This window comes from Pleurodeles waltl, chromosome 6 (genome assembly GCF_031143425.1).
Source record: "Pleurodeles waltl isolate 20211129_DDA chromosome 6, aPleWal1.hap1.20221129, whole genome shotgun sequence".
NCBI lineage: Eukaryota > Metazoa > Chordata > Amphibia > Caudata > Salamandridae > Pleurodeles > Pleurodeles waltl.
Genome location: NC_090445.1, coordinates 1,384,393,564 through 1,384,417,335, shown reverse-complemented (window position 1 = coordinate 1,384,417,335; position 23,772 = coordinate 1,384,393,564). Strand labels below are relative to the sequence as shown.

The window sequence follows — 23,772 nt, the reverse complement described above, 5'->3', positions numbered from 1 at the left end:
CACAATACAAAATGCTAATCATGTTTTACCAAGTCATGAAAGTTCCAATTTGCCTTGCCTTTTGTGGGTGGCTTTGTTTAAAAAGAAATGTAGTGCTTTGTGCTGCATTGTGATACGTTGCATCAGGTAGGCATTACATGAGTGGAACATAGACATTCCCATGCACCCATCTATGTTTTTTTATGCAAACTCAGCCTTACTAAAGGCAGTTAAGCCTGGTTTGCTGCAAAAGAATATGCCTACAGAGAAAGGAGAAAAATCTTAATTTTTCTTTGTAACTTCCTATTTCGATGTGTGGTGCATTCTTCAGAATATTTAGAAAAAGGAACATGCCTCTAAGAATTATTTTTGTGCAGGTCGTGGTTGTTGATGTCAACATTCAAACATTCTACTCCAGCATTTTATTAAGTACCTCATTTTTTGTCTTTAATGTTGCACATTTCGAAAAGTATATTTATTCATTTATGATTTTTTTTTTTTTTTTTTTTAATATAGCCACTTTATGAACATGTTCTTTGCACAGTAAAAAACGACCTGCACAGCATAACTAAATTGCTTATTTCTACATTGTTTTATCTTTTATATATTGATGTACATTGCAGTTTGTGATTTTATCTGTAACTTTGTGTGTCTTTTTCTATACAAGATTAATGGGCCTAAGGATAAAAAATAAACGTGTAAATCGAATTTGTATAATTTAACATAGATACGGTGTGTGAAGTCTCGTTGCCTTCCCCACTTCCCGTCACAGCATGTAAATATCGCACATTTATGCAGAAAGCTAAAATGACCTATCTTATTTGTTAAAACCACCCAAACACCTGCGCATCATTTTGTTTGCAAATATGAATCTAGTCTCACTTCTACGGCTAATTTGCACGAATTTGTGTTGTGGTTCACTTCTTCATTTTTTATTTAAACATCCTATTTTGTTATTCTTGTTTGCTAAAGACTTACGGTGTTATTACAACTTTGGAGGAGGTGTTAATCCGTCCCAAAAGTGACGGTAAAGTGACGGTTATACCACCAGCCGTATTACGAGTTCCATAGGATATAATGGACTCGTAATACGGCTGGTGGTATATCCGTCACTTTACCGTCACTTTTGGGACGGATTAACACCTCCTCCAAAGTTGTAATAACCCCCTTAGACTCTTAAGCAAGACGCTCTGTTGTTGGGTATTTTTTTAACAAATCTGTTCACCTAAATATGTTTTCATTTGGCTATATTTATGATGTAAAGTTAAGAGTGGCTGCCTGTGCCACAGAACGTTTCTTAATAAGAGGAGGAAAAGGAATGAAGCCACTGGCATAACAAAGGCCCCCCCAAGCCGCCGAACTCCAAATGGGGCCCCTTCAGCACAGCACCTGGACTGAGTGAGTCCGGAGGGAAGCCCCTCCGTGTTCTTTGCAGGGGGTACCCCTCCAGTTTTGTTACCCCACTGAGTGAAGCCCATTCTTAAAATGTGACTGTCAGATTAGAAATCCTTTAACCAGTGACCCATTGTGAGGCACTGAGAAAATAATTTCAGTAACTTGTGTTTCACGTTATTTTACTGTGAGGTGTACGCACACAGAACTGTGTCCCTGAAAAAAGTCTTCAACACAATGGTCGGAATTTATATTATCAATAACAATATCAACGCCACCAAACATGCTGTTGCTGCTGCTATAGTAATAGTAACTATAAACAAGCATTGGCAAAAGCAGTAGTTCTGGCATTGGCAGTCAGCCTTTTGGCTTTGTCAATACATACCTTATTGTGTCATGGTTTTTGCAAAACGTTATTGGTGCGGAAGCTGTGCAGCCCTCCTCAATTTATAAAAACCTTGGCTAAAATGAAAAATATTTTTGGTCATGGTGCAACGCAATTTAAAGCTTCATGCGCATGCATTATGTATACATAATATAATACAACCCTATTAATCTGGGTGCACTGTATTACTTGAATAACAAAAGGTGGCTATATTTACCTGTAGTGATAGTCACATTTGTAACAGAATTATAATCACTGTATTAACTCCTGCGAAGTTGCCATCTTTCTTCCTAATGCTTGTTTTCCCATTTCTTTATTAGTTTTACAACGTGTAACAATAGTGCACGTGGGGAATTGCCCAAAACAAAGATCGTAAACTTTGGAACTGCAGAACCAAACTGTTATCTCGACTACCACTCCATGTGTCTTTTCTTGCTGACATACATGCAGGTGTTCGAGGTGAAGATAGCACAGTGAGCAAATGTGTGGATTAACAATCAATACAATAGGTCAGAGATGCGAGAATGCGCCTCCATAAATATCGTTCTAGGACCGTTTTAGTAATCCATATCTATAGGTCAGAGATGTCAGAAGGCCTCCATAATTATCATTCTTGTATTGTTATAGTATGCACCTAGAGGAGGGTGAATGGTGTAGAGGTATCCCAGATACACTTGGTGGGTGGGTCTGAGATGCCTTCCAGCGAATGGGAGGCACCCCTCTAATCTAAACTTAGTGTGCGTCTGTGTCCATTGTTTGCATGTGTCATACTATTGTGACTTTTGAGTTCAGAAGGAGTCCCCACTCATCTGTTCTATGTGTGCACAAGCACGGGTCTGAGGTGCTTCTCTGTGAATGGGAGGCATCCTTCTACTCCAAGCTTAGGAACCTTTGTGTCCATTGTTTTCATGCATCATAATTTTGTACGTGACTATTGGGTTCGCGAGCAGAAGGAGGTCACTACTCATCTGTTCTATGTGTGCCCAAGTGATATCAGGTGGTAGCCTTCTACATCACAGGTGTAGGTTTTGCTTTCGGGATGACCTTGTGTCATATTTTGCTTCCAAGTTCCTGATATAAATGTCTTAGATCAGTGGCTAACAACCTGTAGTCCTGGGACCCCTGGGGGTCCGCAAAGCCTCCTCAGGAGGTCCCTGGATGCTTAGAAAATTAAATAATATTAACAGATTAATAAAGAGTATGTGAATGAAGTGGCTAAACGTATAAGTGAAAAATTTAAAACCTACAGTAAATGTCTAAGAATTTGAAATTGGAGGCTAATAATTGAACTTGTATCAGGTGCATATGGATGATGTGTGTTTTCAATTGAATTTAGAAAAACTCCGACCTGCCTATTAAAATGTTTATTATTTTTTTGTTTATAATTGTTTGCATATGAAATAAAATTTATTATTGTGTGTATATGTTTGATGAAATGCTTGTTTCTGTATTTTTTGTGTATCCTCGGCTTCAAGTAATGACTCAGTGGGGGGGTCCCAGATTCCAATAATAATTCAGTGGGGGTCCTCAGGATCATTACACCTGGTCCCTCACCTCTCTAGGATTGGGCCTTAGTTATGACGTCTAATTCAGCCTTTGCTTACTTCAGTAAGTTGGTGAGCCAACTATTCACGTCAAGGACTACACACGATTTCCAGGACATTGCTAATTGCCATTTAAATAACACAAAGGCTAGATCAATAAATCTATGCAATATGTATCCCATTTGGCTTTGGGCCTACGTCCCAAGTAGCAGGATTCAGGTGTGCTTGAAACTATGCGCTTAACCTGGGGCTTACATAATTCCTGTGACTTCTCCACTCACATGTAATGTCAGCAGGCAGTCCCACACCATGTGGTAAAATCCTGCATCAGGTGATTTACACCTGGGGCACTCAGATTACACCATGAGGAACATGTGTCTTATGCACCTTGGTGTGAAGAATGTCTGGTGCTAGCAGTTAAATTGTGTATAGCAGAATCAGGGGTTCCAAGAAACCTACTGCAATTGTTGCAGTGCGCAGGCCCATTGTCTATTAGCGAGTTCCACATGAAGCTCGTCTTCAACCTATGAGTCTAACTGATGGTAATGTGCCAGAAGGGCAGTTTATAAGGCAGTTAATGTTCTATGCACCGCCATGAGAGGATATAGCTTGTAGTGGAGGTGACATGGGGGGTTGGAGCGGCCCTATCCCCATTGCGTATCAATAGCATGCTGTATGGTATTGCATGTGAAGAACTGTCCCTCCGGTATTTCATAGATATCTCTAATTTCTTGAAAGGATCACAGGATGCCCTCTCCATAGATATCACCTGCTAGTTCTAGCCCTGTGACTATCCAAAGTATTGCATCATGTTGTCAGGGCCTGTAGAGACGATAGAGCTCATATAGAGATTTGTGGTGAATAAGGTGGCAGTGGTCCACATCTGACTACATATTTATGCCAGTATTTGCAAGCTATTCTCATTTGGTGGGTCTCATGTGATAGCGGTTCTCGTTTTCTTTTGGAGATTCAGGTGTATAAATGTTTCCCATTAAGTATTTGTTGCAAGGGGATTTCCCCAGCCATTGCAGTGACCACTGTAGCTGAGCTGCCGTGTAGTATAACTCATAATCGGGAAGGGGCTATTGTTCCATATCAAATCCAAAAGCAGTCTCTGCAATTCCCTGAAGAAGAGCGTAGGAAGTAACATTGGTAGGGCTGCAAAAAAGTACTATAATCTAGGCAGCATTAGCATTGTGGCAATTGCCACATGGTTCAACAGGGAAAGTGGGAGGGTGACAAAATAGAAGGGATCTGCATTTGGAACTGTGGGACTTATATAAGTTACCTTCCAGTAAGTCAATATCTGTGTGGTAGATTTGTATTCTAGAACATGTCAGTAAGCCACAAAAATTTGGAGTGCATCAAGGTCTCCCTGGCAGTGTTCAGTAGTGGAGATAGGTGGAACAGACAGGACTTCATCCAGTTTATCCTAAGGCCCAATATGTTTATCAATATGTCCAGGGTCTTCCTCAGAGCTGAAATTGTGCTAAGCAGGTTGTTAGCATCCTGCAGATAAATCAAGGCATCATTGGCATAGAAGAACATTATGTGCCATCTACCAAAGGTTGGTATTCCCCAGTTCTGGGACTGGAGGTGTAGTCTTCTTGCAAGTGGTTCCATGGCAAGTGCCGAAATTAGGAGCGAGAGTGGGCATCCCTGTCTATTGCCCTATTTCCTGTGTATGTCGAACCACTCTGAAATTGTTTATTCAGTCTTAATTCTAGCCATTGGTTAACTGTATAATGTCTTTATCCATCTAAGATATCTAGGGCCAAACCTCATCTTTTCTAGTGCTGCAGGTAAATTGTCCCAAGGTATCAAACTCTTTTACTATACCAAGCAAAACCACTAGGTGTATCCCAGTGTCCCTGGAGCCAGTATTCATTAGGCCCAGTAGATTACATATATTAGGAAAGATGTTCTCTTCTGTTATAAACCCACTTTGATCAGTATGGACTAACATGCTGACTTTGGGGAGCAATCTGTTGTCTAACACCAACCCCAAACCTTTATAATCTAAATTTAGTAGCAATAGTGGCCAGTACGTTTACACATCCAATGGGTCATGCCTAGGTTTAGGGAGCATAACTATCACCACTTTACTGAAATGAGTCCGGAAGCTGCTCCCTCTCTTGTGCTTCATTAGAAAGTGCTAGTAACTTCAGGGAAAATAATATGCTATAAGTAGCATAGTATTCTAGAGTATTCTAGGAGAAGGCCGCCAGTACCAGGAATTTTGTTATGGGCTATCAGGGCAAGGACCATGCACAGTTCCTCCAGTTGGAGAAGTTCATCCAGTACAGATCTCTGGAGCAGGTTTAAGCATGTGGAGGGACATCATCTAGATATTTCTGTATTTGGTCAGAGGAAGGGATGCTTCTATTGCATTTAAGTAACGATAATATGTAACAAGTGCTGCATTCACACCCATTTGTCTATTATGTATTATATGTGATGCCATCATTCATCTTGATGGCACCTACTGTTATTAGCACCTGATCGCCACACTGCAGTCACACTATCAATTTGCCTGCCCCTTCTCCTTTGCCATGTTGGTGAGCACGATGTTGCCTGAAGTCTAATTATCCTAGGTGTGCCTCTAATTCTATGTGCACCCTTTGGAGCTCCTTCAGCCGTTCCACTCCTCAGCCTGCAAGGGTGTCTCAATCTCAAGTTGTTGCAAAGCCTGCTCCGAGTCTAACAACTCTCTAGTGAAGGTCTGACGTACCCTCCATGTTGTGGCGATACAATGACTTTGAAGAACCATTTTGGGGGCTTCCCACAAAAGTGCCCTGGACCAACCCAGGCGCTCAAAAAGCGAAAAATCACACATCCAAAGCTGAAAGGCCAAATCTCAAAAGTCAATCATCTCATGCACAGCCCCCAATCACTCACACAGTCAAAAGCAATACGACCAGCACCTCCTGCCTATTGTTCAGTCAGGCTGAACGACTGCAACACCAGCAGGTCTTCTCCGTCTGTCAGGACCACCACACAGGCTCCAAGGTGGCATGCTCCAGTCGGGGTGGGGCCTCTGTTATGCCACATTCACTTTCCACTTTGGGCTTGCTGGGCCCACTAATCGTGTCACACAGCATCCACAGTGGTAGGACCGTCACAACTCAGGGCCCAGCTCCCTTGTAGCTACCATTCACTGAGAGAGCATAAATCCCAGCAGATCACACCACAAAGGTTTCTCAGAGAAAACCTCTGCCTGACTCAGGGCCCCAGGTCCGCTCCAGGCGTCATTTGCCCCAGGATCATGGAGTTCACTCACAGAGTCCGCCATGACCATCTGCCATGTCTCTGATTTAGCCCGCCCTGCGCATGTGTTGAGGTTTTTTAAGGCCCCCAGGAGGGTACGAGTAAAAGGGCGAGCACCGTCAGACCTTGTTACAGGAGAAGAAGCAGGATTACAGGGCCCAGGCTGAAGCTCAGTGGAGTACATCTGGTGTAGACGCCATCTTGGCCATTCCCCCTTTTTGCTCCTAAAGCTTGACATGATTTATGTCTAGGCCTCAGCGAACTCAAATTATTACTTAAATAAATGCTTTGAAAGTTTCATGTTTCTCCTGTCTGCAGATGCAGTCTTAAGAAGCATCCATTAGTTTTAATAGGCCTTTGTTACTGTACAGAACTGTTAAGGGGAATTTGTCTAACTGGAATTTGGCTGTGGATATGTAGTACGTAGGGATGAGAGAGAGACTCTTGTACCAGTCTGACCAAACTTGCTAACTTCAAGGCAGTGCAGCTGTGTGTTTCTTTGTCTGAACCTAGGGAGTCTTCCTGCTCCCAAAGGACACTATCTCCTGATTGGACCATGTAGAGTGAATTGATGGGAAGAAGCTTCTGGAATTTCCATTGCGTCTTAATTGTGTGTTCCTAAGAATAGTTTTAGGAAACCCTTTCCTGACCTTGCTGAGGGAAGACCTTTCTCAACTCTGCCCATTTACCCAACTCTGGGAACTGAGCTGCATGCTTTAATACCTGCTTCTTTTTTGGTTCTTTTGATACTGACACCTTCCACTTTTAAATTCCCCTTGCCATTTTCAGTACTTTATTTGGAACAGGAAAATGCTTTTATGGAACTAATCTACTTGATTTTTTGTGTTCTTTAGATTGCATGTTCACATAGATTAACAAACTTTTTGGATAAATTGATTTACTGAATGATAGGCTTGTAACCTTGTACAAAATCCATTATTAAACCTTAATGATTTGGACATTATCCCCTCTGTCATTATTGTGAAGCCACATTGTTTTCACTGGGATTGAAACATGTAGTAGATGCAAGCTCCTTTCAAACGCTTTCAGTCAACAACCAAGGATCCATGTGACCAGTGGAAGCTCCTGCAAAATGACTGCAAGAGAGCTTTGAGACACAAACAGTTTTGCTGCCTGTCTCAAATACACACATTGGCATTGCTATAGTAGTCCCTGGCGTTTAAGGGAAATACTTTATTATGTGGGCTTCAGGGTCAGAGTGGAACAGAAAATAGGCCCGGGCCCCACTATAGAAGTGGCCTCCAGTATTACATTAGACAGCAAAACAAAGTGCTCCATGCTTACAAACTGGGTCAGTTTTAAACTTGTAAAGAAATGCTGTATAAGTATTTTACAGGGTATGGAAGACTGCAAGGATTTGAATTTACTGCAGGCAATGATTTTTTTTTATATCAAGGAAATCAACACTAAAAACTGGCGCAGCAAACCATAAAACAATCAAATCAAATACAGCTCCCACACTGACCTATCAGACCAGTCCTTCCAGAACTGCCTGATTCCCTAATAGGCCATTCCGACCCGGATGTTCTTTTTGGGTAAGGACAGACTCCCATCAATCCCTGTTAAGTAATCCAGTGGCTGAAGTGGGCCACCCACTTCGTCATGTTGCACACTGCAGTGAACGATTTCTTTTAACATACAAATGGATGAAGAAAGCTGACTGAAAGCCCCTATCATTTTAGTGAAATCAAAGGTCTCGAGTAACGCCAGACCTAAACAAAACTATGTTAAAGCACTGAAAATTACAACAACCAGAGTTTAAGGACAGACGACAATTCTGTGTCTTCAAGCAATCTCTCTGAACGAGTGGCTTTATTTTCTGCCGAAAAGCACAGCAGATCCCCAGCAGCTTTTGAGATGGGCGCGTTCCAAAACTTCAAGGAAAACGCGCTTCCCCTAAAACACGCATTAGTGGTGGAAGCGAGCGCGGAGCATCAGCTCGGCTCGAAGTCTGAGGCAGGTGCCTGCTCCTCGCTCTATGTTTAATCCAATATTAGTCTGCATTCAGGTCAGATACCTTGTCTGACACCGCCATGCCCTACAGAAATCTTGGCGATGACTCACTGGGCCAGGGCACGGCCTCAAATCAAACTGTATTAAGTGTGGCTAATAACAGTCCCGGCCGCCTGGATATGCTCACGCACCAGTGCATTACTGGGGTCGGAAGGCATCGCTCCTGCTCCCTGTGGCTACATTAGCACCGCGCTGCCATGCAGATAAACGTTTCTGTGGAGCCTGCAGAAAGCCACAATCTCTGCTCCTAATTCAGGTTATTTCCGATGTGAAGGCGGTGTGTTGAGAAAGCAGTTTTTTTTCTGCATGGCCTTGTCAAAAAATAAAGTTTTCAGAAAAGAAAAGTGAACGATAAGCAGTTGGGAAAGGATACAACTCTGTTGGCACGTCACGTATACAGCAATTACTCCTACAATACGTCTATGTTGTGAACGGATGTGAAATGTATAAACTACGCCTACTGCAGTGGCTTAACGCTAAATGAAGGGGCCCTGCAGAATGTGATAAGCGGTTCATGTGCTTCCCATATCTCAAAAATATTCATTCGCCTTAGGCTGAATCGGTCCCCTGAAGGGCTGAGAGCCACCTTAAGTGTTGCCCCCCTCCTTACTACCTCCACCGCTTAAGGGCTGGGGGTCCCCTGAAGGGTTGGGGCCCCAGAAGAGTCTGGGCAACATGAAGGATTGGGCACTCCTTCACTGCAGGGGCAGTGGGACCCTGCTTTACCCCCTGCAGCAGTGGCCGGTAATATATCAAAGTGGTGGGGCAAGTAAAGTGCCCTACCACATAAAAAAAAAGTGAAAACAGTTCACAAACACAAACTTGTACAATAAAAACACAGGCATGCATTATGTTAAAATTAATATAAAATAAATGTACTTACCTGAGCTGCGTCATCCTCTGTATCATTCCCAATCTCTGACCAGCACGAGTGGAAGAGGAAACTTCCCTAAGTAGTCCTGGAGCTGCTCTCATGCTAGTAATCAGCATGAGAGCAGCACCAGGATTGGATGGAACTGACTGGCCAGGCGTTCTTTCAGGGCCTTTAGGCCTGTGCTTGGTCTACACCCAGCTTTCTAAGGCAGCCGGGTGGAGATCTTCAAAGTGTGCAAGTCGGTTTGGCCGGCGTAAGTACGCCAGCCAAACTGACATGTACTTTGCAGTGTCTGGCCAGCACTGCTCTACTCCTCTGTTCTACAGAGGACACGCCCCTTATTTCTCCTGGCTCCGGGGCAGACTGTACTGCTGCAGCGTGCATTGTGAAAAATAAAATCGCAACGAAATCATTTCATTGCCATCTTCTTGTTCACTTTTAGCGCGGCTCACAGCGAGCGGGTGGCGGTAGTGCTCTCACACTGTAGGAAAGTAGCCTCTTTCTAGCATGGTTACCCCCACTTTTGGCCTGTTTGTGAGTGTGTGTCAGTGTGTTTTTATTGTGTCACTGGGATCCTGCTAGCCAGGACCCCAGTGATCATCGATAAAAACCTATATGTCAGTGTGTTTTGCCTGTCTCGCTGGGATCCTGCTAGCCAGGACCCCAGTGCTCATAGTTTGTGGCATAGTATGCATGTCTGTGTAGTGCCTAACTGTGTCACTGAGGCTCTGCTAATCAGAACCTCAGTGCTCATGCTCTCTCTACTTTTAAGTTTGTCACTGTAGGCCAGTGACTTCATTTACCAATTTCAACTGGTACACTGGACCCCCCTTTCAAGTCCCTAGTATGTGGGACCTAGGTACCCAGGGAATTGGGGTTCCAGGAGATCCATATGGGCTGCAGCATTTCTTTTGCCACCCATAGGGAGCTCAGACAAACCCTTACACAGGACTGCCACTGCAGCCTGCGTGAAATAGTGCACACATGTTAAATATTTGTAAATGTACATTTCCCCTAAGGCTAAACCTGAAAGTTGTCCATCAGCACACAATGGATTTGAGAATGGCAGGGAAATCAAAAATAAACTTTAAAATTATGAGATAATTCACAATGATGTTTTTCTTTCAGTAAATGTGGCTTACTCATAAAAAGTGTATGTAGCAAATTGTGTCCAAAGTCAAGTTTTCTAGTCATGAAACAGAGCCAGAGTTTAGAGCCTGTAACAAAAGACAGGTGCCCCCCTCTGGAGATCACAGTTGAAAAGTTTGCAGACTATTTGTATATCTGCAGCAAGGATACAAGTTGCAGCTGTGAAATACTTTCATACCCAGCAAGTCCTGGTTTTCAGAATGGAGGAATATTTGGGCGGCCCCTCAGTCCTTTTAAAGTGGTAAAAGTCTCTATCCGGTTCTTTCGATTCTTCTTGCAGCTCCTCTTCTGCTCGCCTTAAGCAGACAGTGCTGCTGACGTATGGGGCACTACGTCCATCTCTGGCTTAACTGCATTAAGACCCAGAACTGTTACCTTCGTCTACAAAGCGACCAGCTGCACCCCTGACCTTGCCATAGCCATAGAGCTCATATTTTACTCTTTCATGTCTCCAGTCCGTTAAGTAGCGTAGGTAGCCCCGCATCCGCTGATGCGTAGAGTCAACGACACCGCGAACTGTAGAGAGTCCTCGTGACCAGACAAGAGGAAAGAGCTATGCGAAATTTTCCACATACCATAAAAAGCAAATATCAAAGTACAGAAGAAGGACAAAATAATAAGGCAAAGTCTCACACCTCCTTGCAAGCTAAAAATGTACCTCCCTCCAATGGACCACCTCTTTGTATTTCTGCCACATGCCACATATTAGTAGAAGAGCAACTCAGAGTCTGCTAAACGTTACATCAAAATATTATTGTCCTCAGTTGTTTAAAAAAAACGAGAGGGCCATTCTCAAGTCTCCACAAGAGATGCAGAGCTTTTTTTTATTTTGGACATGTGTCGAGTAGGGTGAACATCTCACTCCAGGGCACTAAGGAAACTGTCCACAGTCCTAAACTTGCAGACTTGCACCTACTGATCATTCTATGCTAGTCTGTTGGTCGAAAACACCTGTTAAATGGAACCGAAACAATACTACACCACCCAGAATGCATTAGGTAATTCCACGAAAGATTCAGCCTGGAAACAGCGTCCCTAATGGCCAGGGGAGATGTGCTAACCCTAGCGGCCTCACAAAACTACTAGAAGTATGTACGTTTTTAATTAGAAAGAAAACAGCCAAGTTCAATTAGCCACCAATAGTTAGAGAAGGATCTTGATAAAACTACCCTCGAGGTTGACCCCTCATCTCTTAATTGTATGCTTTTGAGAAGGAAAGTGGTGCTTTTCTTTCCAGCCAGATCTTTTTTTCCTCTCCATATCTTCCTTTCAGGTATTTACAGTATCACCTTCTATACATTTCTGCTTTTCTCCACTTTAACGTTTTATATGCAGGACCAACACGGTTGATAACATCAATTCATCATGAATTGATCTGTCACCTAAGTATGGCTTTTCAAGGTGACTGAAACACCGGACCGGAAACTACATTCTTTCATGTGCATGTTCATTTTCATGATTAAAAAAATCTTGGGAATAACAGATGGAAAACTACAAGATATTACTGGTCTTCCCCTTCCAAATTATTTGCTCAACTTGCTACTCTATCACTGGTTCTTTAATCTTTTAAAACACACCTTTCTCACTTGGCAAAGCTGCTGTGCTTTCCTCGTTCTCGATGTTACTGCTAGTAGTCCTCGAATACAGAAACATCTTTATGTAAAAGTTCTTTCTAAACGCAGCCAAGTTCTGACACAGCGATTTATTATGCACATTTCTACATTATCCATGTGCTATTCTACATGCTTTGATCACACACGACAAAAAATGAATGTTAGCTTAACTGTTGGAACCATATACAGGTCAGTCGAGTTTTAAAACAACATACGCACTGACAGTACACAAAGGCAATTAAATAATTATTTTACATTGCCATTCAGAGCAATTGCTGCATTCACTGAATATCTTGCAAACGTCAGTGCCAAATTGTACTGCATCGATCCAATAGTTATATCACCGGGACCCTGGTGTTAAGCATCACTACTTGAATTGGACCAACACATTTTCTTAATTTCCATGGCATAATGCATGAAGGCATCCAATTGGTTGAATGGATGAATGAAAAAATACTTACTAAGCACATGCAGAGGAAGGCCCCAATTATGAGTTGAGTGCAGTGCAATTCCCATGGAAATTCCACTTAACTCAATAGTGAGTTTGTCATTGTCCCGCCCATATACATTGAGTGTGAGACAACGGAAATAATTTTACCAGCTAGATAAGGGGTCTCTGACCTTTTCTGAGGCGAGAGCTATTTCTAATCAGTCATCGTGAGGTACCGAAGGCCAAGCAACTCGCGAATTGTGACCAGACATCCTCACATCCAGCTTCATTGACTTTGTCTATTGTCCATGGAGCCAAATACAATTGTTTAAACTGAATGCTTTGATTAGTGGCACTATAACAGGGCTTCCATGTGTGTCACTGAGAGCGTAGTCTGTAGGGATGTATGAACATGTGTGCATATGAATCAAATATAGGTGTATTGTTTCTGAGAGCCTAGTATGTAGTTGTGTCACAGCACATAGCCTTCACCATACGTGGCATTGTTATATGTATAACACAACAAACAATCATGTTTTTAAATGAGAGAAATTTATAGTGCAGAGAAATGTTCTACAAAAAAAGTGGATAATATGAATCATTTTTCTACACTTTAAATTTCTCCTACTTAAAGTAATGGGTGCATTTTTCATTTACAAATATGCCACTGTGTCTAACAGCAGCTGAGAGCAAGATGCCTGCTGTGTCTAAAGGCGAAACTATGAAATGGGAAAAAATTAAACTTACAAGTTAACTTTATGTTTAGATGGATTTCACAAAACTCATAATTTAAAATTTCTCCCATTTCAAAGTGTCACATTTACAAACAAGAGGCATCTTGCTCCCGGTGGTCTAAAGACAAAGTGCCATATTTAGATCTGAAAAATACAGCCATTTGTTCAAATGGGTGTAATTTAAAGTGAAGGTGCATGCTTCATAAAACATTAAGACATCATTTGCTTAATTGAAAATGGAGAAATACATTGACTTAATGTTTCATAGAAATATTTTTCTTCAATTTAAGTGTCTCCCATTTAAAAAAATGACTATTTTTTCAGTTATAAATATGGCACAGTATCTACTGGTAACTGTAGCAAGAGGCCTGCCGTTTATAAATGTGACACATTGAAATGGGACAAAATTATAATGCAGAGATAACTTAATCTCATTAAGTTAGCTCTTCAATTTAATGCCCCCCCATTTAAAAGCATTAAAAAAACATCAGTTTAATCTCACTTCATTACAGAATTGACAAGGACTTTAATTTAAGAGTTAAATACCTCAGTTCTTCACCTCTGTGCCCCAGCCTTGGTCAGAAATCTGACTCAGCAATGCTCATTGTCAGTCCCTGTTATCTGCAGCCTGATTACTATAATGTAAAATAAACACACCCTTGCCTTAACTATAAAAGGAAAATGTGAGCCTGTGCTTATTAAAATGTGAACTCAAGTGTGCAAGCTACTCTGAAGGTGTCTGCCAGCTAATGGTAGCTTGTGACCCCCTGATTGGAGACACCTGAACTACATAATATGACTGTTAGAACGGCCTTGTGAAAAAGTTGCATTGCAGTTCGAACCCACTGCCAGCCAACATTCTCCATCTTCCTTCCCCATCCACCTCACCCTCTTCCCTTCAACCTGCCTTAAAACAGTCTCTGCACACATTTACTACTTTCTCAGAGCAGGTAAAAATATGTTCACTAAACCCCATCAAAAGGCATTACTATACAAAGATTTAGATGGGAATTCCGATTCAGCATAGTTATACACAATTCCATGGAGTTTTATTAATAATAGGGCCAAATATGTGCAGAGATTTTGGTGAAAAATTATAACTCCAGGTACCGGAAATGTCTGTAAATAACTACTCCTAACTCATCATTGGGCCTAAATAGGCAAATTGCAAGAGTGTTGTATTATAGACTACAACTATGTTCCATGAGATTTTCACAGGCACAGACCCACCTGGAATTCGGCCTAGTTAGCTAAGTGCTGTCATGCCCAGGGGGTTTTTTGAATTCTGTAAAAAACTGGAACAAGCACCGAAACTTTCTCTGTCCTCCCTTATCTGGGCTGAGGTTGGTTTTGGTAAAAATATACACCTCATATGGAGACCACCTTTCATCTGCACCAAGCAAGTTAGAACTTTCTCTGTTATTGGCCTCATCAGCTTCAGATCAGTCCTTCAAGCAAGTTGTAAACAGGTCTGTCAGACTAACTTTGTACCACTGGGACAAGAATCAGCTTGCTAAGTAAACTCATGGGTAGATCATTGTAAACACCTATGGGCATTTACAACCATAGTCTTAATTGAGCGCCACGTATTCCTATAATATTAAGACAAAGTTCATGAGGTTAAGGTTGGGCACTCTCCGAACAAAAGATGTAATTCCACAATAGAAGTGCATTTGGTGAACACAATCTTGTTGCTCATGTGGATACAAAGAGGTCAGATTAACTGGCATGCTGTGGGTTTTACAAATTTGACAGATGCTCATAGCACTTCAGTACTCTACAAAAAGTGCCTAAGTGGGACCATCTGCAACTTTCATGTAACTTTGTAAAATTTACAGAATATGCGGCAGCCATGATGCAATTAAATTGACCTGTTTCAACAGTAAAATTACTTGTTTCCAATAAGTTGATAATTATGGATTGATGCACTCTCACACTTCTTGCCCAAACATTGTAAAACATGCTGATATCTTTACCATAAGTACTTTTAAAACTGTTATGTGATATGGACAAATTTATGTATATTTGATCTCAACTTTGATGTGTAGGCACTTTACTGGTTTATGTAGTTTGTGAATGTTATGTTTTTAATGCAGGATTTTGTGGTCAAAAATAGAATTAGCTGAACTTTGAATGTTTTTATCTACACGTGGTTCTAAAATTATCTTTTGATGTTATTGTGATTTTTCAAAATTAATTATATGCAATAAAATTTAACTAACAGCTACTGCTGAAATACGTTTTGAGTTGTATACAGTTCTTAGTGTATCAATTGATTGCCACCAATTTTCTTACAATGAATGAAGTAAATTTATGCAAAAGGCTAGCGTATGGTAGCATGGAGTGGGAGAATCTAGGAAGGGATCCTACACTAGATGGGAGAAGAAGACCACTTATAATTCAGGAACATTCTCAAGCCATAATTATTAATGTGAGCCCCACCTGGAGCTCAACATATTGCTGGTCATTTTGGCTGGGCTACCCAGTGGCCTGAACTTGTTCAGAATAGCACACCAGAAAATTAAAACAGCCTTAGGAATACATTCTTACTTGGTATGCAAAACCTGAACTAGCAAATGATAACATAACATAACATAATGTAACGTAACCTAATGAACCATAACATAACGTAACATAACATAACATAACATAACACAGCATACAGTGACCAGAGAAAAGTAGTGGTTTGCCCCAAGAGATATGCAAAAATGTGGATAGGTAAATTATAGTGTGTTAGTTCTGAATCCTAAACACTTTTAAGTCACTAGCATCTGATTTAGATTTTGACAGACAGACTAGTCCATCACAAACATAACGGAGTACCCTGTATAGCAAAGTTTTGGTCTACCCATCCTATTGTATGTCAGATAAGCTGTCAACAGTTGCCTCTGTTGATGGAAATCTGGTGAGGATGAATGGAAAAATAAATATAATGCCCACGCATATAGGTAGAAAACTTCAAGGGTGGAGATGTCATTAGTTTTTTGTTTTTCAAAAAGAAACGCTCACTTTGGGAGTTTCCTTCTTCAAAATCAAAAAGATGGCTCTCAAAACCGACTGGAACCATCCACCAAACTTTCGGTAACCTCAGAGGAACCTCTGTGAATTCAGTTTCTCTGGCCTGCCGATAATCTTTAAATATGGCGAACATAATGTCCTCCGCATGCTGGCAAAAAAGGACATACTGCCAAGCTCTAGACCAGACCCTAGGTTTTGACATTAGCTATGAGAAATATAGGCAGCTGCACTGTTTCAAGATTCACTTCTATACTTTCGATAGAGTCATTCAGTTTTCCATGGCTTTTAATTAGGGATAATAAGGGTTGGCAATTGCTGCCTGAATTCTGTTTTATTGCTGCTCACACCCAAATGTGAACCTTGTTGCATATCATATAATTTAATCAATATGTTTAATACTGTTTAAAAAGCTATTTCTTTAACACTGCATAGTGTTTTTCAATTTTTTAGATTGTTCATTAATTCAAATATATTCCCTAACACAGTTGTTTCCTTTAAATTTTTTGAGGAGAAATGGCAAATATAATAAAATACAACAGTTAATGTATTCTCAAAAAGTTTACATCTTGTAAAACAATGTGTAGGACATCAAAGGGCATGTGTAAAGTGTAATAACGCACATTTAAACAAAAAATAACATATAGTGAGAGACTAGACCAGAAAGACTAGTAGGAAAAAAAATAAAGACGCCCTAAACTCTACTTGTAAAAACACAAATTAATGAAATGAAAGGAGAATGAAGAGACACTGTCTTTGTATAAGTTTATATATTCAGTTAAAAATTATGCCTGGCGAAATTGAAATTAAGCCAGCATTATTCACATATTTTCAGAAATTTCCCACTACGCTTGTTACATGAAATTCATGAAAATATGCCACTATGGCACTTCCCAGTAATTATGAACCCTTCACAGTAAATTACATCAAACTTGTAAGGAATAACAGAATACAAGCAGATGTTGATCTCCATGCATTTTTTTGCACTATTTTTGAACACAAAATGCATCCTTGCATCAATAATTGACATGAGGGCATGTTTCTTACTAAAATATAGGCCAAAATGACAGATTTGCTTTTTGCGTAACTGTGCATAATTTTGCCCAATTGCTTGTAATTAACCGAAAGCAACTCACTGAATGTTTCACACACCCCTATTAAACACTGGATAATTTTGAGAACCAGTTTGATTGGGCAGTTATTAATGGCAGATGTCTTAAGTTTTAAAATAGACTGTTAAATAAGAGATCAGTGGTTCATCATAGGGTCCAAGGTTATGTGATTTTACTTCCTTCTGTCACTTTGAGTCACTGTGCAACTCGTGTCTCATCCAACACTCTTACCATTTTGATAAACTGCTGACAGGAAATAAGTGCAATCTTCTTGACAGCTGTATGCAATACATACGAGGTAAAGTACACCTTGACGTTCATGATAAGGATATTACAAGTCACCAAATAGCTCCATACCCGTATAGAAGAAATAGGATGAAGGACAAGTTATTTTATAAGGTTATGGAACTCTAAGGTGACTTGCAATCTCCTTATCATGTATGCGACAGGGTACTTTATCCCATATAATAGATTTTCACACCATCACTTTCCCCACAAACCACTAAACACCATGAAAGCTGAACACTTTCATATGAAAGAGAGAGCATGTTTGCAAACATGGAGAATGAAATAGAACTCCTAGTGCAAAATTAAACACATCACAAACCTATTAGATATTGGTTACGAAAAGATATTAGAAATAGTTCAATACAAGTCATTAAAAAAAAGCTGCAGTAGCTCAGAATGTGTAAAAACATATAGAAATATTCTATGCTGTATAATTATCGAAGGAACGCAGAAAATAATCATGTTCTTTCTGGAAGTCAATTTAAGCTAGAAAAATAAAGCAGAAGAAAGAAAGGCGACATTTCATTTCTGTTGCTTTAAAAAGCTGCTATGTGACCTGACATGCCTTCCACCTCCGCTACTGGCTCTGGCAGCAGGCATTAAGATCTCAGAATTCAACTGCAATATCTTACTACGTTGAGTTCTGACATCTTTTCTGGATAATCAGAGACTAGGTGTGTCACAAATCCCGATATAAAGAAATTAGATAAGGGCATTTATACAGGAATTGCAGAATCCCATTTATTATAATCAGATTACATTTAGGTCTGTGTGAAAAACTAAACAACAGCAGTAAAATTTGCGAAGTTCCACAACCTCCTATTATGTGAAGTACATGAAATTTCTCAAAATTATGTCATACAATTTTGAATAATTTGTTTTACCCACGCATGCATCTCACATTAAAAAGTCTCATGACATACCAACAGGAGGCATGTTCTCATTGAAAATGTCTTGCCAAGATACAAGCAAATCACATTTCACTACAAAAAGTGTAGTTTTACAAAAGTCCACTAGACCAAGTTTTTCACAAAATTCCACTAAATGTTTACGAGAAAAAATTGCAGTTATACTCAGCCCTAATTGCAGTATGCTTTATAGGCAGATCTGCAGTCCTTCACTCAACTATAAATATATCCCCCCACTGTGGGACACAACAGAACTGATGACATATTATTTTCTCCGCTTAAACACCACAGCAATGTTAGTTCTTTTGAAGAATTCGAAAAATGCCCTTACTTACCCCATGTGGAGGGTAGGTGAGCCAGCCCCAATCGCCTACAATCGCTCCAGTGTCCAGCAAGTTGACTGCAAAAGACACAAAAAATAGCTTTTAACTTTCTGCATGAAATGCGGATATCGTACAAATAGTGAGGATACAGATGACGTGACATTGGGCATTTTACGACACCAAGAGTGAGTCAACGGATAGTGCGATAGCACATTCTTGTTCCAAAAGCAGGCCGTGCTTGATTCCGAATAGACCAAGCAACACAATATGATCACACCCTCCTCCCTCAGATATGAGCATCTGCAGTTGAGAAATGATTATGGAGTCGTGATGCCTTCCACCAGTGCTGAAGCAACAAGCAGTTTTCACGATAGGCTCAAACGAGCACAGCTATCTACTTCGCACTTCCATTACCCACCTCCACTGTGTCAAAAGGATTGGCGAGCCGGCTGAAAATGGCATTTTTCCTCTCACGTTAGGCTGCTGATGACTTTGTTACATTTTAGAAACTTCCCTCTGGTTGCTCTCTCACGTCCCTTTAGTCACATGCGGCTAATGGGCTTCGGCAGAGGTGTAACGCAAATTTACGTCTCCACAGAACGTAATGAGGGGGCTTGTGACTCCCATATATCAAAACTTTATTTAGGCCTTAGAGTGCATGCACCCCTCCCCCACCTCCCCGATTGGTGGGAGCCCCCATTGCACGACATGTGCAGAGCTTTTGTTACAACCTGTGGCTTTGCTATGTGATAAGGGAACCTGTCCAAAGGCGGGTGTGAAGGTCATTGCACTTCAGTGGTTGATTGATGTTCACCTTTTACTTCGAAGGGCCTTCTGAGCATTGTTCGAACATGTTATGTATGTTTTACACACTTGTATGTTGCATAGCTGCAGTTAACTTTTTCGGAGCAAGCCATAAAACTCCTTATGTGAAGGCATGTTCCTTTTTTGGAAGTTCAGAAAATCTCATGTCGAAAGCTGTGGCACCAATGACTTCCATGAGAAAAATGGAATGGAATAGTTAGATGGTAGCCATGCAGAATCTTCAAACTTATGTTCTTCAATTGTGAATCATGGAAGACCAGCCAGTAGCACCTTCACAAGCATATAAATGGGCATATAGAATGGCTTTACATAGTCCCCGAGGCATACATGAGTCAGCAGATCCGGAAGCTGTAATTAAACTGCATGCAATTTCTGGAAGTCTTAGACTTCATGTTTTATATTTTTGAGCTTCTCTCTTATTATGGGTTTAACTAAATCTAAGAAGCATTGCAATGCCAACACGTCTGGCTTCTAAATGAAAGTGGCTCTTAAGTTATTATGGGGTTAGACACTCAATAAGTCATGACACATGTATAGTCACTGATCCCTACACTTGTGCGCATCCATTGACTCACTGACTCATTCTTCCAGTCACCCACTTACTCATCCACAATGGAATCCTAACAAACTCAACAACATATGCAAGATATCTTGAAAGAAGGAAAGTAGAGCAATAGAGCATGCTGCCACTTAAGCAAGGTAGGCAAATACTAGCAATAACAAATAAAACTAAACATAGCAGTGGGTGACAATCTTGCAATGGTATTGTAGATAGTGTATCATGTTTTAAAGTTCTAGCATGATTGCTACATTTAGACCCAACATGCTGGTCCTCCTGGAATAGTAAAACATTGATAGTTAGTGACAATTCCATTCCATGATGGCTGCTTGGTTCATGGTGGGTTATAGTGTAGGTGGCGCCTGATGCAACAGTCCTTTTTGGCACCCTCCACTATGACCTCCTTCTCGACAAGTTCCCTCACTCTTACTTTCCAACAGTGCCACTCATATTTCCATAGCCTCTCCCTAACATACATTTCATTTTTATAGAGGGCTACTTATAGTTCATTCACGCTCAGTTTTGTGATCTGTATGGTACACGTTCTTTGCAGCAGGCACATTATTCCTCTGCACTACTTTATAATGAGTCAAAACTGACACGGGACAAAAATCGATCCCTCACCAGAAATAACATTAATTACCAGAATTATCTTGACATTTTTATTGTTGCGTGAAGCTGCTGGACGTACAAGGAAGTTGATGTGTTTTTAAACCCTTAAGTTACTTTCAAACACAGTCCCCTCCCATCAAAGCCAGCACAAGGTGCAGTTACGCGGATGGAACACCCTAAAACCGTCCCTGACCTGGTTTAGAGGTAGTGGTTATGTGATGCACAGCAGACAGACTGAGCAGAAAGCAGGTGGACTCTCTAGAGAACTGTAGCATGCTATAAAAATGAAAATACAGAGAAGGAAACAAATGAAATGGGATCTATAAAAGGAGATTATGGAAAACCAAAGGACTGGTGCATCTGCCTTGCTAGACAAGGGCACTTATTTTCAGGCAGCAGGTGCATGTGATCAGACAAAGCCATCCCTCATGAGGAAAAAGAGACAAATGTTGAAGTGGGCTGCCCCACTGACCCATGGAGTATGCCGGATCTGACTCGGACAGAACTGTGGTCAGGGCATCAAAATGCACGGACAACCCCTATTAGCAAATTAGATTTCTAAAAATGTGGCCCACATTTCCAAATTGGGTTTGTTTTGAATTTGTAAAGGTATGCTATAGTGGTGTTTTGATGGGTATGGGGACTGTGTACATAAGTGCTTGCTGTAGGTAATGGTTGTGGTAATATCAGTAAAATCAACTCAAATAGAGGTTGCAAGACCTCAAAACAGGCGCACAAATGGCCAAAAAAGAGGCGCAAACATGGATCTTTCATATTAGTCCTTCACGCACTACTTAATTTCCCATATAGGAGGGCTTGACCCTGGCTGTATAATATCATGGATGGAATGTCAATGTAAAGGATACTCTTAGTTGACCTTAATCAGATATTCAGACTCCTGCCCTGATTGCGATGCTAGTGCTCACCCACAGTACATAACATGCATTCACATGCCGGGATGCTGGACATTGAGCGATAAGCGCGTTGGAAAAGCCACGAATGGGGTTCGGGAGTTGAAGCTGGGTCAATGCTCATTGCTCCATCTTAAACGTTGTGCCCTTGGCCCCCAGCCTTTGGCCCTTACTGTAGCGGCCGTGGGTGGAGGTTGGCAGTCATCTCTAAGACTAATAAGCCCCTGGAAGGAGGTAAATGAGTGTTGCACATCTGATGTTGTTAATGATGTTTGAAGTTCCTCCAGCCTTGCCTTTAGAAGTGTTTGACCTTTGGTAGGCCTTTTGACGTATTTTTGCACTTGATAATGTTGCGAACACATTACGGGGAAGAAGAAAACCTCCCACCTGAAGTCCAAAGTCCCAATATTGTCACCGCTTAATACCTCATATTTAAATACTGCCATGGGCGTCATTACTACAGAACTAGAACTAGTTGAAACACGTATTGATGAAGTTCAGAATCTAATGACTATCTCGGTGAGCCCTATTGCAGTCTCGGCATCAGAAAGTAGTGTTGTGCCCTTGATGAATCCTATGCAGCAGCCCCCTTTGGTTACACCTAGCTCGTCCGGTCCTATTTTGAACCTGTATGTGGTATTGGATTTGGGTGGTGATACAATAATTGTTTGTTCCTCCCCGTCTTCACCCTTAAAAGTTAGTAAACTGCATCTGCAAAAAAAGAAAGAGTAAAGACTGTAAAACACATAAAACCAAAAAGGGTGAGTCAAAGGGAAATAACTCACCTTTGAACCCTGGAACCCCACCACCTTGTCCCAATATATCTGGGCTTCTTGGCACTGATTTTAGTTTAACTATCCAGAATGCAAATAAACCTTTCTTTGATAATGTGGAGCGTATTTTGAAAGACTTGAGGCATGGGATTCTCTCATATTTTAAAATGTAGGTGATAGAGTGCAAAACCTGGGTGAATCTCGGCAAAGTAAAAAACATTCCTATTTCCAACAGTCTGCACAGGTTCTTCTGCCTCATGTTCTTCAGCCACAGATGCCTACTGCTGAGTCATTGTTTAAATCAGTGGTTCCCAACCTGTGGGCCATGGACCCCTGGGGGTCCGCGAAGCCTCGTCAGGGGGTCCGCGGCAGCTTAAAAAATGTAATAATATTAGGTCCTAGCTATCAGTATTGACTCAGTGGGGGTCCCCCGGTTCCAATAATGATTCAGTGGGGGTCCCCGGGCTCCAGGATTGATAAAATGGGGGTCCACAGAAGTGAAAAGGTTGGGAACCACTGGTTTAAATCAATGGTATCTCTGGGATTGCATTCCTCTGACCTTCTGAAACCGAGTGAGCTGGACAAATAATGAAGTTAATATTCCCAGGCCCGACAGGGACAGTACTAAAAGCCACACACTGTGACTGCCACCCTGCTCTGTTTGATTGCACTCGCCCCAAGAATGTACACCCTACTTCATTGTTCTTACTGGGGTGCCTTCAGAGTAGGTCAATCACACAAATGGTTGTCTCTCTTTAAAATGAAAAGCTACACACTGGTTTGTTGTTAAATCTGGTATCAGGAGAAACATATTTGATAAGATCCTCATGATATGGGAGTTAGGATAGGTCGGGTCAGCCGCAAAACTAGAGCAAGGTGATCGTCTAGTTGTGAATTTCAGAAGTCCTTGGCTTGTTTGTTCTCTACTCCATCATTTGGACTATTTAATTCTAGGCCAATCAGTGATTGTTGCAGTCCTTCTGGGGTATTTTTACTGTCCACCACCCCTAGGAAGGCAACCCAGTAGTTTGTCTAAGCACAACTC

General features: G+C 41.2%; 1 protein-coding gene and 1 non-coding gene across 2 annotated transcripts in view; both read right to left on the bottom strand.

Annotated features, from left to right (window-relative positions):
* EPHA8 (EPH receptor A8) overlaps positions 1–23,772 on the bottom strand; it is a 1,152,754-nt gene that overhangs the window by 867,582 nt on the left and 261,400 nt on the right. Inside the window, exon 2 of the mRNA XM_069240710.1 lies at positions 19,060–19,124. Within this exon, the coding sequence (XP_069096811.1) occupies positions 19,060–19,124 (65 nt within the window). The remainder of the gene's footprint in view (positions 1–19,059; positions 19,125–23,772) is intronic.
* LOC138302284 (small nucleolar RNA Z163/Z177 family) lies at positions 17,669–17,761 on the bottom strand. The gene has a single exon (XR_011205371.1). It is a non-coding gene; the product is annotated as a small nucleolar RNA Z163/Z177 family (small nucleolar RNA).